Source organism: Ambystoma mexicanum, chromosome 8, assembly GCF_040938575.1.
Source record: "Ambystoma mexicanum isolate Mex_15411 chromosome 8, UKY_AmexF1_1, whole genome shotgun sequence".
Taxonomy (NCBI): Eukaryota; Metazoa; Chordata; class Amphibia; order Caudata; family Ambystomatidae; genus Ambystoma; species Ambystoma mexicanum.
Window position 1 is genome coordinate 82,248,277 of NC_090929.1, and position 18,876 is coordinate 82,267,152.

An 18,876-nucleotide genomic window follows, 5' to 3' on the forward strand; every position below is an offset into this window, starting at 1 on the left:
TCCTCTGGTGTCCCACTTCCACTCAACAAGGACCCCTCATCCAGGTGATCCTCCCGCACCGGTCCATCCCCAGGAGCTGGATCCAAAAGTGAAGGCCGTGTCCTGGACGCCTGGATGATAGATCCCGGGCACTAGCATGTGAGACACCTTCAGGTTTCTCACATAGTTGACATGTGGAATCGAAAATATCTCATATTGGGGGTTTGTGCTAAGCTAACCAGTCTCTTCTACCCTACAACCAGATGCTAGGTAGTGCCCCTTCCGTGATCAGCGGAGAAGGGAAGTTCTCCAACATGGTTCCCCCTCTGCATGGTTTTGAGTAACCCCACATGAAAAGCTTGGCGAATCTTTAACCTGGGGGTTAACCTACTTCTTGGGCTTACCACCTTTTCAATTTCAAATAGACCATTAAAAGTAGCCCCAAAACTTTCGGCGTTTATGGAAAGCAGGGTGTCCTTGCACCACCAATTCATGGCAACCTGTCAAGGCAGCGACATGCAACTCAATTTGAAGTCTGCGTATGCGTAGCCATCTTTCACCTCCTTGCTGGCAGAAATCTTCATCAGCGCGAAGGGCATGCTTCGCTGTCCTAAGCACTGCTGTACCACTGACCACAAAGCAATCCTCTGCAGTCAAGGATCTTGGTTTCCTCGAACTTCCTTTCTCACTGCTAGAGAGTTACCAGCTGTGTTAAGGGGTCATGACCCTCTTAGGGTTACAGGGACCTCGCCTGGTAGCTGCTGGTTGTGTATGCCAGAACCAATCCTGCCCCACAGGTGAGGTGTTGGAGCCGGGGGGTGGGAGGGTGGTGAGAGACGGATGAAGTTCCTCCTCCCTGAATGTGCATTGTATATGTTTGCTGGAATGCTGAGGAGGCTCTGGCAGTGTTCTGAGAGAGTGCATGCAAGGAATTGCGTATAGAACACCAGTTGTGTTGTATAGTGATTAGGGGGGTGTAAAGGGTGAGTGAGGGGAGAAGTGTAGGGGGAATTGGAGAGCGTGAGGATGATAACAGATTGTATAGAATGAGTGTGTGGGGGTAGTGCAAGACACTAGTGGTATGATTAGGACATAGAGGTGTAGATAGGGGATTGCGAATACAGAGGCAGGAATCATAAAGATATAAATGGGCAGTGCCAGGGCGGGATAGGAGAGGAGAGGAGCTCGGGGAAGAGAGAGAAGTGAAGAAAAGGGTTATTTAGAGCAAAAGGGAGACTATGGCACCGGGGGAGAGGATATGGAGCTAGAGTGAGAGATAAAGCATGAGAGATTGACCAGAGAGTGAGGTGGGGAGCGACTGGAAGAGAAACCATGGTGACATTGGGCAGTCCAACAAAAAGTCCTCCTTAGAAATTCTCGGTGGGAGATATAAAAGGACATACGGTCTTTAGGTTTCCCTGTAACATTGGAAAGGCTTGCATAGTAGGTGTTACCTTGGATCAGAACCCCCTTAGCTTCCACCCAGACCAGTTGGTTAAAACTTTCATTAAACATCTTAAATATACTATCTTTGCCTGTGGATTATTGTTTCCACCTGTCTCACAGAATGTCATTTTCCTGACCATTAAGCCCTCCTCCCCACAAATCTCCCCCTGCCCCCACCAATCTCCAACCCGAATAGGAAAAAGGAACTCAAAAGGGCATACTCATCCTCTCTTCACACAGTCATTGTGTCTTTCTCCCAACACAAAATGATCTCCCCTCTTGGAATTGTGAACTTATTGAAAAGAGCTTGCTGTTAGAAATTTAATTGATCCGAGCAGGCAGCAACTGCTTGGAGAAGGCTAAAGGATGCAGCTCGTGAACGTAAAGCTCCAAAAGCTGAACCTGGGGCATCCGCTTTCGCAAAGCATGGGGTAGTGACAGCGGAATGAAGAAGAATCTGACCTGTTTAATAGCTGTTTTTAGACTTCAAAATCCCTGCTCGGCCTCCTGCATCCAGGCAAAACATCACCCTTCTTTAACTACATGGTAATTTGTACAGCTTGGTGGGACAAGTCTCAAATAAACCTTTGATAAATGTTGGCAAATCCCAGGAAGCTGTGAACGCTCTTGACGCGGGTGGGTAGGCCACTCTTTGACAGCACAAACCCAGCTGTCAGCAGGTTAAGTCTTCCTTAAATACAAATATCAGAGCCCTTACTGGGTGCCTCACCCATGCCTAAACACATGAACTAGCCCATGCTGCTTTATTCTAGCAGCCACATAATGTCAAGGGTCTTTCTTGTCATTCTGTGTTTGTCCCTCGTACCATAGAGGAGGGGGTAGGGGGGTGCTAAGGATTCAAAGGAGAATTGGTGCAGGAACCTTGCACAATCCCAGTTCTCCCTTCACACGCAGTGGTCCAGTCATCTATCATCAGCCATGCAATCACAAAGATAAAGATCTCTTCCAGCCTTTCTGGGGACACCCTGATGCCACCTACTGCCAGCCACCCCTCACTGCAGTTCAGACCAGCCCAGCCAATAAACAGCTACCATGACATCACATCCATGACCTACTGTAAGGAAGTCTTAACCCCTTCTGTCCCATGCATCATTTTACCCTATCCACTGCAGTTGAAACAGTGAAATGCTCTTCTAATCTTAATAAGGGTCTTCAGCAAGGGAATTCAGTACGGCTTGGTTTGTCGATCATTCCTTGAACTGGCACAAACCGAATACCATTGATAGTCGCCCTGATTATGACATTCTGTGCACCACTCCTGCTGTAGGTATATGTACAATATGTGGTGTACAATTTCGGAAATCATTCGAAACCTTTTAAATTGTCTGATTGGTTAATGTTAGATTCCAAAATGTGGTGCTTTTATTTTTGTGATCCCCTATCTAGGGTAGACTTTGTTCTAAAAGGCATATTATGCTCTTTACAACCAGCCTCACTTCCCAGCATCTAGTGTCCTTTTAGTACATGGCTTGCCTTGTTTGTTTTGCAATATGCTGATACTGTGAAGGCATCATGAAGTAAGACACAAACAACAGACTTGAGCTCAAACAAACAATATTGGCAGGATGGTAGAAGGCCTAACCTGCCCTATTGTAAGGTGGGATTTTCCTACTGGAACAAAACTAAGGAAAGTCGGAGTCAAAGAGTCCAACTTAAAAGCCTCTGTGTCCAAAACCTATGCTTGCCCTCACAACTAAAGCTAAACCGTGTATAGGGATGTCAATAATTTAAGCAATGGTGATAAACACAAAATGCTGAACTTCATCCAGCTCCCAGATTATCTTCATATTCCCTTCCCCAAGTTCAAAGTAATACAGTAAAAACAAGAGGTCCTGAGGCCCTGTCCTCAAGACGGTAGTTATCGTTCATGAAGTCTCAGGGTTCCCTTCCCCAAGACTTCAGTGTTGCAACAAATGGCTGATTCACTCTCTTGGTCAACTTGGCCCTTCTTCTGGTTTGCATCACCAGCTCACTCGTAGTGTTACTTCTTGGTAAGTTTTGCCGTGTCTTTACTTTTGTTATGTAGGGCTCACTGGTCTAGGCGCAGATATCAGACCACACAGTCCACCCATCACAGGTCGGACAGCCAGGGCCTCTTTGTTCTTTAGCCCACACAGGTTTCTCTGCATTTGCCCCCATGTGGAAAGGCACGCTCCCTTATATTCTCCATGTTGGCCTTTTGGCTTTGTCGCACACCTTTTGCCAGTCGTTGGCCTTGCCACACTGCATTTATTCACAAAGTTGATTTGGTGGTAATTCTGTTCATGCCCACCTTTGGTTGCACTCCTTCACCTGTATACCTTTCCCCATAGGTTGCTTTCATATGGGCAGTCTCCTTTTAGTCTGTATTGATTTTTGGTTTTGCTTATAATGTTATTTAATATTCAATATAAGTGTAAGTTTTGTATTTTCAGCCAATTTGGTATTCAACCTGCTTGATGTAACGCTGTTGAAAACTTCTACTTTGTTGGATATTCAATATATATATATATATATATATATATATATATATATATATTATATCATCATTTTTAATGTTGGTTTTAACTTTCATTCAGTTCGATATTCAAAATGTGCAGTTTAGCGCTATTTGGAAACTTCCTTTCAGTTCGGTATGTAATATGTATCTCGTTTCGCTTTGAAACTTGAATTCATACAGAGCTTCATTCGTAGTAAATAGCCAGCCTGGAACGCCCCGGTTTCCGAGTCTTTTTTCCAGCACTCAACTGGTGTGCGGTGTCTTCCTCCATTGGCTCTTGCTGCTCCTCTCGACTTCCCAGGTTAGCACCCCGACCTCAGTGAGCCCTGCTCGCATGTCTCTTTCACTTCTGTGGGCGCAGACAACTTTGTTGCCTCGTGGTGGATGCTGACAGCATTCTCTTTCTTTGGTGCTAGTTAGTCACTCCCAGCTGCTCTTACTCCGCCATGGAGGCTCCCACACTTATCTGCCAGCGTCCTGGTCACACTTCAGGTCCCATCACGGCTGCCTCCACACGGAAAGGGTCCCCTGGTCTCTCCTACACAGGCATCCTTGCTGCTGCTCACTGTGTCTCTTCACTGGTTTCCCTTTATACACCTGCAGCCGCTTCAAAGGCTGCAGGTGAGGACGTCTAATTAGACTTGCCTGACCCTCACCATACTTTACAGGCATCTTCTCATCTCAGTACCTAATTGGTGAAAAGGTGTGGTGTTTATCACTCTTGGTGACTTCCCAGTACTTTCAGATGTTAAATTTGGGGAGAGGTCCTACAGTACCCCAGAAAGATTGGTGAAGTTTCAGGTTTGTCACAATTAGGGAAAGTGGGGGAGCCATGTCTCACACAAGTGTACCCTACTGCCAAAGTCTGGGGCCCTCCACCCAGGTGATCCTCTCTTGCTTCTCCACCCGCAGGGTCGGGACCCAAGACCGATGGCTTTTGCCTGGCCACCTGAGAAGAGGATCCAGGGGTTTAGGAGTGGAATACCCTTGGGTTTCTCACACTGCTCAAAGCAACCATGCATCAGTGGAACAGAATAGGGCCACTTTGATTTTGGGTGCTGTGAAGACACCAGGACGGGGGGAGTGAGGGCTTGTTATTTTGTGTTACCAGCCTTCCCTGGTTACCCTGAGTCTCTGAAAAACATCTTCGTTGTGATACCAGTCAATACCATCATTTGATTTCTTTTCCTCCTGCAGTTAGCCTGCTGGTAAAATGTCACAACAACGTGTGCTGCCTCAGAGTAAGGAGACCCTTCTTCAGTCCTACAATAAGAGGCTGAAAGATGACATCAAATCGATCATGGACAACTTCACAGAGATCATCAAGACAGCCAAGGTGTGTGGCTTGTGCGGGGTGGGGGGATAAAAGCTGAAATGTTTGTAATGGAGCCACAGACCGGGTCATTAACGCTCTGAACTGCGCATGGGATTTATTTTGCTGCATGTCGGGCGGCTGAACAACACCATAAAAGTGCCCCATGGTTCCAATATTTTATTTGGTGTTTTTATTTTCTTTGAACACTAGTCCAAGCTGATCACATTAGCATTGTTCAGCAATGAAAACCTGTTATACATTGATTTAGTTTAACAGAAAGGCTACAAGACTAGAATAGCTCAATTCCAATCTTATGTTTTACATGCCATTATGCTCTTGAAGAGACTTGAGGGCATGGTAGGCATCAACAATGTTTTTAGGGGGTTATAGAACATGCAATGTGGTTTCAAGTGTTTTTTCCATCATCGTCAAAGTTCTATTAACAAATAGAAGTGTCTGTCTCCTGTACTGGAGAAAAGGATCCAACTGTACAGGAGAAAAGGATCAAAATACAACAAGTCTCAGTACATTTGTAATCCGATGCACCCTATGAATGGATTCAACTTGTGGGCGCCTGTGTCTAGGGCTCAGGATAGAAGGCTCAAATTCCTAGTAATAGCGCAAATCCTGAGGCAGGCCACTGTCCTTTTTATATGCTACAAGCTTTCCAGATTTCCTGTGTCCATATGCCCATGCTCCTAAGAATGTCTATGCACCCTGAGCGCCTTGCACTGTATCCCTGTACTGTGGAGCACCTCATTGAGTCTCCCCACACGCCTGAGTTCCTCAATCTCAATGTCTCCTTGAACCCATGCTCCTCATTCTGTCTCCCCATCCACCCAACACCTCGTGCTGTCTCCCCATCCACGTGCCTTGTACTATCTCCCCATGTTCCACCAGGTTTCTCTTGACAATGTGTGCACCCAAGCTTGCGGGGTGGCTTCTCAATGCACCACAAGATCCCCTGTGTGTTTAAAGCCTTCATGGCCCAGTGAAAGTCGGCTGTGCTATTTCTGCATATAGTCTGTGGGTTGGCAACAGCAGTTTCTTTTGTAGACCCCCAGAATGGAATTCACTTATCGAATCTAGTTGAATATGAAATTCTTTATACACTCCTAGCTCTCTCCCAAAGCATTATACAGCTTCATGCAAAAAGAAAGATAGACGGGGCGTGGCCTGGAGCGCCGACTATGCAGTCGCTCCTTTGACGGCCTCTGTGGGACGCCCGCTGCTGCGACGAATTGGGGCCAATATTAGGCTAGGACCATGGACCGATATGATCGAGGCTTGGTGAAAGCCTGCTGCAGTGGTGGCCGCGCTCCGGGAGTCTTCTGGGGACAAGCTGCGGAGATACGAAGTTTTGAGCTCCCCACCCGTACCTTTCTCCAAGATGGCGGACGAGAGCTCAGAGGATTGCAGAGGCTGAGGAGCGGCTTAAAGAAGGGGAGGAGCTCCTGCCCCCGGGGATCTTCGCGGCGGTCCCCTTCCAGCACGCTGACCCCCACATACATAACTCTCCTCGCCGGGGATTGCGAACCCCCACTACCCCCGCCCTGTCTCTGTGGGCAACGCTGAGGCCATGACACAACAGCCCAATACGGCCCGTGCGGCCTGGCCGAGGCGCGCGGGCCCCCTGGCTCCAGCTGCAGGGTGCCGGCGGCGATGCGCCCGTGATCGGAGAGAAGGTGCCCTTGCAGACGTCCCGGCGGCCCTGCCTGCGCCCGCGCCCTTTACGGCCAGGGAGTGGCCGGGAGGATTCCGCTTCGGACGCGGTTGCCGCGCCAACTGCAATAACAAGAAGCCCTGGTCTGGAGTGGAGGTGAGCCGGGGGATGGGGGACATCGGCGGCGCTGCTCCAGTGCCTTCCCATACTGAACCACCACAACCAGCGGCGGCCACCATCCTTGGCGGCCTATAGCAATCCCCTGCTCCCCACCATCAGAAGAGGCCACCAACAGCAGGGGGAGCCCCCCGCTGGGCCGCCAGAGCCCCCACCCTACACCCAGACATGGTAAAAATGTGATTTCCCCTGATCTCCCCCTACTACAGCTCTGCTCAGCCTCTGGGTGGGACAAGCTACAGCTCTGAAGACAAGTTAGGAGCTGCGCAGCAGGGCTTGAGCAGGCCTGGTGAGCTCCCATCAGCAACTAAGACGGGGCAGCTAGACACAACTACCCCCTTACCTACCTGACACACAAAAAGATCCTCCATCTTCCAGGGGCGCCTGGGCCCACCTTCTGCAACCCCCCATCCACCCACTGTGACTCTTGGCCCCTAAACACTGCAATAATCTTCCCCTCTACTCCGGGGTACACAGAAGCCCCGTTTTGCCTAGGGGAACGAGATGTCCAAACAAGCCAAGACCGGCAAAAACGCAGACATTGCAACAATGCTGATGGCGATGGATAAGTCTAAAAAACAAGAATCCCCTGGTTCCACCCCTCTAGCAGCCCCAGAGGATAAGGGTACCCTCGCTACGAAAAATGATATTAAGGCTTTCATGGCGGACATTAAATCAGAATTCAGATCATGCATGCTGGAATTGTCTACCAAACTGGAAAACACCGACCAAAGGGTAACGGACGCCGAACAGAGGCTTGGAGAAGTAGAAGACCGGACACGGGACCAAGCATCGACCCTGGCGGAGGTTCTGCGCTCAATCAAACTCCTCCAGGATAAATGTGAAATATTAGAATTTAAACAAGAAGAACTAGAAAACAGGGCCCGACGCAACAACCTGCGCATCCGAGGGGGTCCCAACCTCAGTTCCGGATAGAAACCTGACGGAATATGTGGGGGACCTATTCCAAGCTCTTCTACCGGATTTAGATAAGTCACAACTCCTCCTGGACCGCACTCACAGGATGCGCCCTCGTCGGGGAGTGGAAACGGACTCTCCACCAGACGTCATTACCAGAGTGCACTTTTTCACGACAAAGGAAGCCATTTCTGCATCAGTCGCTCTTGTGATGAAATAACTTTTCAGAGCACCCCCATCCAAATTTACCAAGATTTATCCGTCCTCACTCTTCAGAAAAGACGAACCCTTTGACCCCTGGCTGTCTTTTTACAAGACCAACCAATTTGTTATCGATGGCTCTTCCCCACGGCCCTACAGTTCTCCTACAAAGGCACTCGAAGAAGAATCAGCCACCTGGAAGACTCTGAAAAGATCATGAACCCGACGCCCTCTGAAGCGCGGTCACCCATGAACTCTGAGAGGGCCTCTGACTCAGACCTCCCGAAATTGCCCATCACTAAAGCAAACTCCTGGTCCAGAGTCCCGAGGTTCTGAAAGAAGAAATAGCCACACTTAAAGGAACCTCACCATCCATAAGAAACGAAAGAAGACCCCGACAGTCGGGGCGGTGGGCCCCACCCCACGGCCAATGCACGCTTCCGAGGATCAACCTATATCCTTGGAAGGCGATACCTACAAGTTTTGCTGGCTGACACAACCTCCTCCCCCGCACCCCCACCAGACATAACGACTCCCTTGTCTAGTGTTCCAGACCACTCCACCCTGAACTTCGTCTCACTGAATGTCAGAGGCCTAAACTCCCCAGCCAAACGTAAGTCAATATTGCAAAAACTTCAAAATGAAGGGGTGGCGGTAGCCATGCTGCAGGAAACGCACTTATTACCAGCCGACTTTGGACGTCTGCACTCTCGTCTCTTCCCGAAACAATTTGTTGCATCTGGAAACTCCAAAAGGGGGCACAGCCATTCTCTTTGAGAAGGGGGTGGACCCTCAGATTTTCTACACGACGCTCTGCCCAGAGGGCCGGTTCGTTGCTGTGAAATGCCTTCTACTTGGGGGAACTATACTCCTTTGTGTCGATATATGCTCCTAATTCGGCTCGGGCCACCTTCTACGAGGCCCTATGCGCTGCTCTCCCCTCCTTCCTAGAAGGCCAAGTTGGGGGCGACTTCAACGGAGTGCCGGACCCTACAATAGACCCACCCCCCATCATCTGGGGACTTCACCTTAGCTTTGGCACTACTGCAGCTGTTCAGCACTATGGATGTGGTAGACGCGTGGAGGGTTCTCCACCCCTCCGAAAAAGACTTTTCATTCTACTCCCGCGTCCACAGAACATTTTCAAGGATCGATCTCTTCTGGTCTCCCCCCAAATTCTCTCATTCACCTACGAGGTCTCCATAAGCCCACGGATTCTGTCGGACCATGGCCCAGTGTCCTTGGAAATCCGAATCCCGGGCCCTCCCCACCCGGCCCGACGTAGATGTACTCTCTATGATCCAATTCTCAATGAAATGCCGCTTAGGGACTCGCTCGCCACCACAATCAAGAATTTCTTTCTGGAAAACCCTGTAACGGACACATCGCCCGCCAACACTTGGGAAGCTATGAAAGCGGTCTTGAGGGGGGAGTTAATAGCATGGGGAGTTGCCTTCCACAAAGCCAGACGTCAAACCCGCTTGGCCCTCGAAGAAGACCTCCGGAAGGTGGAGAAAGAAAGAAAAAGGATGGTCCCGAGAACCCAACAAGCCATTCGCACGGCACAGAAGAAGATTGAGGCCCACTACGCCGAACACACAGCACACCAAATGGCCAAGGCCAAGCAATTCTATTATGCCAAAAACAATAAAGAAAATAAGCGGTGGCCAAACTAGCCAAAGCAAAAGGAAACGCGGTTATTGGGCTCCGAGACACACATGGTCGAATCCAATACGCAGAACAAAACAAACAACGCCTGCCAGCTGAACATCTGAAACAGATAATGACCGCTCCACCACGGGACGTGAGCGAACAAAGGGAATATCTTCGCAAAGAAGCACTCCCTCGAATCCCGGACGCCATGCAACACCTCCTGGACACACCAATCTCTACTGAGGAGGTAGATGAGGATATAAAATCGCTTAAATCTCGCGCTCCAGGCCCAGATGGCTACACAACCGGGTTCTACTGGGTTTTCAAGCAACAACTACTCACCCACTGGTAGAGCTGTTTAACTCCTTTAGAGAGACCGGCGTGATAACCCCCCTCCATGCAAGAGTCACTCACCATCCTGCTCCCCAAACCTGGAGGCGACCCGAGATGTCCAGCCTCATATAGACCCATCGCCCTCCTCAACATTCTGAAGAACCGATCTACGGCGGACAATATCCGCAGAGCTCTGAACTTGGTGGATCTAGCCACACGTGGAGAAAGAGGGATGGCACTCATGGCACTGGACGCAACCAAGGCGTTTGATAAGGTGAATTGGACATTTATGAGACTAACCCTAGAGTCATTTGGATTTGGGCCGGAATTCCGCTCAATGATTCTAGCCAACTACAAAGCACCCAGAACCCTACTTAGAATGAATGGCAATCTCTCGACCCCCCATCACGCTGACCTGCGGAACGAGACGGGGATGTCCACTGTCCCCACTCCTATTTGCCTTGATCATGGAGCCCTTTGCCCAAAGGATTAGGCTGAACTATTCAATTAAGGGGCTCCAAGTAGGGCCCTCTCACCATAAACTGGCCCTCTACACGGACGATGTCCAACTATCACTGACCCCCGCAGCTCCTTGGCACACGCCTTGGCCGAACTAAACAACTATGGAAGGGTCACAGGCTTCACTATTAACTTCAATAAATCAGCAGTGGTAGGAATAAGGATTTCTCCGAGAGAGCGAGAAGACCTAATTCCAATGTGCCCGATCCAATGGAAAATGAAGGCTATCAACTACTTGGGGGTCCAGATTCTGGCTAACCCGACAGATGTCTACCGCATGAACATCCCTCCGCTCTTTCGAGAACTGGAGTCTGACCTTAAGCGCTGGGCATCCCAGGAGATCTCCCTGGTGGGCAGGATCACAGCATGTAAAATGAACCTGCTTCCAAGATTTCTGTATACATGTTCAGCCCTCCCAGTGATGATCCCAACCCCTGCACTTCAGAACCTACAGAGGAAAATGCTGCAATTCATCTGGAGGGGGAAAAAAGCCAGAATACCAAGGGACTCGATGATGGGGAATGCAAGACTGGGCGGCCTGGGGGGTCCCTGACCTCCAGAAATAACAGATAGCAGCCCAACTAGCGTGCATCCAAGCATGGCAAACAATTACCAATCGCCCTAGATGAGTGGACATGGAACAATCGCGCCTAGCCCTTCCCCTACGCTTCCTTCCCCACATCCCACTGGCGGCCAGACGACCATGGCAGGCGCTATTACTGACCACCAGGCACACTGTGGCCATATGGGATAAGACGCTGAAGCAGAAGAAAATCCCAAGGGGACTTAACCCCTCATCCCGGTCTTCCTGAGCCCTGCCTTTTCCCCGGGAACAGCTCACAAAAACTTCAAAAACTGGATCGCGGGCGGATTGGAGATCATAGGACAACTCTTCGAGGGAGGACAACCGCTCTCTTACGAACAATGTAAAGATGGTTTCCACCTTCAAGAAACGGACAGGTTCACTTACCTCCAACTGCGGCACTGGTGTTCCCACTCACATATACGCCAAGCAGCAGCCCGCCTTCCCACACCCATAGAACTTACTCTCAAAAACCTTCCACTCCGAGGTAAGATCTCAACATTATATAAGCTTCTCCAAAAAGACTTTCTCACCTCCAAATCCCGGGCCATGGCACAGTGGGAGGCAGACCTGGGACACCCCATAGAGGACCAAGCCTGGGTGGACGTCTGGACCCGCACCCAATCAGCATCCACCTGTGTTACAAATAGAGAATGCGCCCACAAAATCTTACTACGTTGGTACGCCCCCCCCCCTTTAAGACTGCACCACATGAATCCTTCGGTGGACCCGGCCTGCTGGAGACGATGTGGATCCTTTTTCCACATTTGGTGGATTTGTCCCAAAGCCCAGAACTTCTGGAAAGAATGCCTAGCGGTCATTGGTCATTGCAGAAATCACGCACATTACACTCCCACTAGAGCCCAAACCTATTCTCTTGGGCGCCCCGGTCCCAGGGATTTACCCAAGCACAGGACCTAAAGCTAAACTGCTGTCCCAATGCCTGTTGGCGGGTAGAATAGTGGTGGCCCGCACATGGAAGTCGGTGGAAGGCCCACTCCTGCCCTTGTGGTGGTTGAAAGTGTGGGATGTACTCATCGCGGAGAAGGTGACCACGGCCAGAGCAGGCCTTCTCCACCGCTTCCAGAACATTTGGAACCCGGTCCTCGAATTTGATCGAGACTTTCCAGCATTAACATACAAACCTCAGCTGGCCAGGAGGGTCCTAGAGAGCCGGCCCGCCCCACAGGGACAGGAACAGGAGGAAGGGGAATGAACTACGGGATGAACTCAGGGAGGGGGGGAGAGCAGTACTCTTGTGTAAAATGTATTCTGAATGTTGACCGCAAGTGAATGTAATGTTTTCCTGCCTTGTTAAAAAATAAACCTATTTAAAAAAAAAAAAGAAAGATGGACTGTGGCGTTTAAAAAAGGTTTTTACCTCGCCTGAAAACCTAGTTTAGGCTACACCGAATAATGTGACCCTCCAATTTCTCCTTTAAGATCTTAATTTTCTTTAAGTGCATGTACAACAACTTCATGCTCAATCTTGGTCATAACCTCCACCACGTCCTTTCCCACAGATCCTGCCAAGTACTGCAACAATCGACTACATGCGCTCTGAGGCATGCTGTTAGCATGTGAATGGGTTTTTGCAAATCCACATACTTTCAAAACACAACACATCTCAACCCGAACCTTCGGTACCCCCACATCACATTGCACCAAGTAAGGAGGGAAACAAAGTGAAAATATTGCTAACAAATGGGAACTCTGAAGCGCCAACGTTGGGCATGTATTCCCTGACCATAGATCTGTGACTGGACCTGGGGCACAGGGAGGAAAACAAAAGGACAGAGAACCCATTTCCTTATATTTCCTGTTCTATATCCATATTCAGACTGCACACAAACTTTCTTTTACAAGAAGGAAAGGATTGATGTTTAAAAACTGGAAGTTTTTGATTATTTGCGTGCAAACAATTTCATATTGATTATTTTATTTTCAGGTTGAAGATGAAACCCAAGTTTCTCGAGCGACGCAGGGGGAGCAAGACACATATGAAATGCATGTGCGGGCCGCTAACATTGTAAGTACCTGGTGCCTTACAACACTGTCTTCCCTGGTGCCAGGGGATTTCCTCTGACTCGCTCTATCCATAATGTGTTGCCATAACCAGGGCACTCACTGTGGTGTTAGGAGCATCTGTCTAAAGACCATGCTTTCCGTGGTGAAGGATGTGTCTAGGGCGTTCTCCTTGCATGGGGATGGAAGTATCTGGAGTGATTAATATCGCCATGGTGCTAGCAGCGTCTGTTTTAAAGGTTGGCAATTCTCTGTATGTCCTGATACACAGGATGTTGGATCTGCAGGCAGTATGGGGTTGGGATCACTCATCACCCCACCTTGGCCGGCATTATGTTGCAGGGAACAATCTGTGCCGCACTACCAGCTCGTAATGCGAGTTCTGATGTTCCAAGTCAATCATGGGAGCTTTTGCCTTGTTGAGGTCATGCTGAAGCTCTCCCCAGGAAGACCCAAAACTACAACATGGTAAAGTAAGACTTTCCCTTTAAAGGAGGTGGTTGCTCTTCACTCGATGATAATAGTGAGTGTTTGGATACTGTTGCAGTGCTCTACGATGCATCATAGGTCACCTTCTATGAAATGTGTGGATACAATGTTGCTAGTTTGCTACTTATTAAATGCTGAGAGGTCAGGAGAGTTCAGCAAAGGATGAAGAGTTTTAGAGGCATTGTTCGCCTGCAAATGATATCGCTCATGCGATACAATGTTAAGATTTCCAAGTGTGCTTAGTGAAAAAGAGTTAGGAAAGCTGTTCCAAAACCCAGTGTGTTCCCAGCCTTTAAAGCTGGGAATGTCGAAGATCTCGGCACACCACATGCAGCACTCTGAAGGGTCAGGGGGCAAAAGATCAAAAACCAACATGGCAGTCCTACCACGTATAGACTTGTCCGAGCCCATTTAGTGCATTGCTGTTTTAGGAATCAACGTGAGAACAGCAAATTACACACAGCAGGTGCAGAACTTCTCACCCAGGTGAAGGAGGGAAAACACTATAAAAACACCCCATCCCACTCGGGAAGTGTGAGTTGTAGGAGCAGGTGACTTGTGTTTTGAGAAGGCTGGAGAGAAGCAGAGTCTGGATAGAGTGATGACAGCAGAAAGGTGGCTGTCGAGAACAGGAGCTGGTGGTAAGAGCTTAGAGGGTGGACTAGAAGAGGTGGTAGCCGAAGAGGAGGGAGTAATATCAGAAGGTGGTAACAGATAGGGAGCAGTGTCTGGTGAGGATCAAGGGAATAATGATGCAAGCGGTAACCTCAAGGATGTAAAGTTGCAGAAGGAGGGAATAATGGTCTGCAGGGTGGAAGTCAACAGAAGGTGGTAGGAACCAGAGTACCGAAGTGGGTGGTGAGACCCAAAGAGAAGCAGGAGGTGGCCATGTCAGAGTGAAAGTGACTCGGAGATAACGCGAGGATGTGAGAGTAAAGCTGAGATAAGAACATCAGTTGGCGAAGCCAGGGCAAAGGAAGAGGGATAGATGACTACTAGGCAGTGAGAGCATGCACTTTTTGGCTTTGTCCAGTTAGCCTTAGGCAAGACAAGGGGGTGTGAGGTGGTAAGAGCTGGGGCCAGGGAGATTACAGTGGAGTTGGAGAGGTGGGGAAAGAGAAGCCTGGAGAAGGGCCAGGTGGACGCAGGGTACTTCTCTACCTCTCCCTGCAGCTGCATGCACTGATTGCCTGGTCTGAAGACTTGATTGTAAGGAGTCATGAATATGAGACTCCGGAAAGCCAGCATCTAGTTCAGACCAAGAAGGGTTTGAGTACCCAAAAGCCTGTAACCCCACAAAGCGGGCTGAACCATATAAACTGGGATACTTGCTTTTAAGGCTGGGAAAGCCGCAGAAGAGAGAATGGGCAAGAAGTTCTTTTTGAGCAGGAAGAAGCACAACCTCATTAAAGGGAAGAACCGTACTGACTTAATTTGTTTAGAAATGCCACATTTTTATTTTGAGTTGCCCACCCTTCTACCACATCTTCCAATAAAGATCACGAAACTTGGACACAAAGTCGGCGTCCTTCTTGATGGCATGTGGAACCCTGAAAACGCTTTCACATGTTGCCCGTTGGGAATGCATACTATTACTGGTTCTTATATGCTTGCATATTTTGTTAATGGAGAAATAAGAATAAATCATTAATAATACTGCTACCGTGGCGTGCCCCAAGGAAGGGCCCCAATAAGTGCCTGTTATGCCTGGAAGCTCCTTTTGCAAGGAATGCAAGGCTCTCAAAATACATTATCACGATTCATCCCGTGAAGCCTTGCCCCTCTGTGGTGCAACGTCTTTCTTAAGGCAGGAGCGCGCACTCCAAGGAAGTGCCTGTTACGCCTGTGGGGACGGTGGCTGGTGCATACAGTCTTTTCCATCAGTTTTGGTGAGGCTTATTTAAAAATTATTCTATGCACGGCTTGCTTTGTTTACTAACTTGAGCACGCAGTGAAGTTTTATTTCCGCGCCTTTACCTTTTGTTCGATACGCCAAGGTCTGAGTCCATCTCTTGAAGTAAGCCATCACTCTTATCTTTTGCTAATGGATGGGTGAGCGCACAGTCTCTACTCACAATTGTGTCAAAATGATCTGCATTCGCAGTGTTTGACTTCTACGCTGAGAATTGTGTCCTGGCTTCGAGATTGTGCTTCGGATCGGCTTTTCATTATCAGCAGAGGATAAAGCTCCTACCTTCCTCTCGCCTATTGTGTCACTCGTACTATCAATGATCACATGATCTATCACACTTCCAGATGTTATGGCGAACACAGAGTTTGGTTTATATTTCCTTCAAACCCACGTGTTGTCTTCAACTGACGTGTCTGACGTGTTATCTGCATCCCTGGGTGCAGGTAATTTTTATTTCTGAAAAGTGGCATAAATCAACCCCTGTGACCTTGCCTTATATTCTACTTTTAATCGCAGTTTTTGGGGTATGTTCCTGTTGCAAGTATGACTGTGCCACTCTGTGAGCATGCATCACAGCTAAGAGTTTACCGGTTTCTCTCTCGTAAGTGTTCAGCGCAAAGGCGCGTACAAGGTGAGGCTGTATACACCTGTTCTGTGTTGAAACTGTTGCACTGGATTCTTGCACATGACTTTCGAACAGCACCAGTCGCACCTCAATCTTTGTCTTTATTTGCCTTGTAAAATTTACAACAATGATGTCATGAGTAATTTGAATTAACCATACTTTTGTCCCATTGTAAGAGTTGTGTGTGTTCCTTTTGCATTGCACCTAAGGGTATCTCCTACCTGATTCACACATTTAAGTACAGTTTTCCTGTCAATTACTGAAATCAACATCATTTACAAAGAACTTTGGGGTCATCATGGTGGTAGACCTCTTGCTCCGGAACCTAAAACAGATTCTTTGGTACATCAAGACACTGCACAACTCGACAGTCGGTGCACTGATGTGCCACCATCATCTCAAATTAAATCTGGTAATATGGCTAATACGAGCTGCGTTGCCACAGTGACTAACAAAAACTCACTCTCGCTTCGCAGTGGGTGTACCTCTATGCCCGGCTTGGTTTCTGCACAGGTACATCATGCCTCATCACTTAAACAGGATTCTTTAACCTTCTCTCTTCATGAGGTATGTAACTTAGATTTTCAGGCTCAGAACATCCCTGTTAAAAGCCCGGGTAACTCCAGCAACCTCTCTCAGGAATCAAAATTGGAAGAACGTTTCCATAACTCGCTTTCTGACTTCTCCATGTTAGCACCAGCAATTGTTGCAGAACTCTTTGTGAGTTAGATTGTCATTAGGGCCTTGCACTCTCACTCTCTTTCCGCCTGAGCACATAGATGAAGTGCATCTCTATTCCACTGCTACTGCCACACATACCGACTCTAATTGTCTTCCTCGTTCACTAGAGAGCCGATTGTGCCCATGGCAAGCTCTCCCACAATACCTAAAATCGACTCATCTTCTGAAATGAAGGGTATCATCCTTGACCAGGAGAAGGCCCCACTTCTCGACACCAATGCTACCCCAAACTACAATCAAAGGACATCGTATGTCCATGCGTCTCCTGTCCAAACCAATCTATTTCAGGACAAACACTCCGGAGTCATACTCCTTAACAGTTTTGGCGCAAATTTTGAACTTGTTGGATAATGGTCATGACTTCACGCACTTTCAAATTCAGAATATGAAATCCACCCTCTTGGATGTCTTAGTGAAGCTGAGTAGACTGAAAGGGTTTGTATATGCTCATGAAACCTTCTTGCTACCTAAATCCAAAACGGCAGCAGACAGTAATAAATCCTCTTCCACCTCATTTGCCTCTCAAACGAAATCCCAACGGTCATGGAGCTTCGTGACTCCAACTGAACCCCTTATAACAAATGTTCCTCCACTAAAACCGTCTTATGCCTCTGTTATATGCAATGCATGTACCTTGTCTGTAGCAATATGACCACGCAATTTGAGAGAAGTGTGGGGACGCATGAACTCTAATGCTAAAAAGATATCTGAATTGCAAAATCACGTGCATGCCCATCCGGTTCCGTACACTCCTAAAAAAAGCAATGGCTGTATCATTCAGGAAAGGGACCGAGTTTTGGCAGATGTAGTGAGCGATTACCCAAACAGTCCTTCCCCTCTCTTAGACCTAATGAATGCTTCAGAGATCCCCAAAACCCTGAACGCGCAGTCGTCCACTGACACTATGCAGTGGCCGAAAGACTCCATCCCGTCCTCTCAATTTCTTTCATGCAAATTCAAGACTTGAACTCGGAGCTATAAAAAGAAGAAACAGAATGAATGGTAAAGAGACCATTGGTAAATCACTGGTCACAACACCAACTTGAAAATGCTCTGTAACCTTTCCACCAACAATGAGCTTCTGCATCTTCATCAATTAAATGATGAAAGTAAAGCTCTTTTACAAGTGCAGGAGGAGTCCTCCATCATTGCATCAAAAACTAACGTGTCCAAAACAAAAAGTTAAAAAGGCAAAGTCAAAATACTCAAATTGTAAACAAGAATGAACATCTTGCCAACTCCAAATTGATGCTCTTTTGTAGTTCCTGCTCATCTCATGACCGACAATAGCAGGACCAAACACACACCGCTATCTAGTTTTTTTCTCTGTGATTGGCAAAAAAATAGTCAATTTATATCAGCTCACAAAAGTGCTGCTCTACCATTCAAAAATCCGGTCGTTGTTGAGGCCAATCTTGCTCTGAACTCTGTCTCAGCCCATGCAAGAAGTGCTTTCACAAATTCCACTCTTTCTTTAATAGTTCCTGCATCGGACTACACTAACAGAGAGACGAACTCTGAGCTAAACGATCAGGTCAATCACGAGCTCACACTTAAAAACTCTAAAATTATGGGTTGGTCCAGTGACTCTAAAATTAATGGCTCCTCACGATTAAATCATTCATTTATTCTCAACATATTTACTCTGATTCTCTCATTGAGGATCCTTAATTCAGACGACATAGAATGGGTCATTCTGACGTTACATAATAACTACAGAATTATATGTCAACTGCACTCATGTATCGTCTTTACATTGATCTGGGACCATCGAGCAGACCTGATCCATCTTGGTCC

The 18,876-nt window shown here is 48.0% G+C and overlaps 1 protein-coding gene across 5 annotated transcripts in view; it reads left to right on the forward strand.

The window, feature by feature from the left end:
- The window catches only part of MED22 (mediator complex subunit 22), a 138,928-nt gene that overhangs the window by 46,535 nt on the left and 73,517 nt on the right, over window positions 1-18,876 (forward strand). For all 5 annotated transcript variants that reach the window (XM_069609334.1, XM_069609337.1, XM_069609336.1 and 2 more), the window contains 2 exons: window positions 5,123-5,261; window positions 13,236-13,316. In XM_069609334.1, the coding sequence (XP_069465435.1) occupies window positions 5,139-5,261; window positions 13,236-13,316 (204 nt within the window). In that variant the 5' untranslated portion in view covers window positions 5,123-5,138. The remainder of the gene's footprint in view (window positions 1-5,122; window positions 5,262-13,235; window positions 13,317-18,876) is intronic.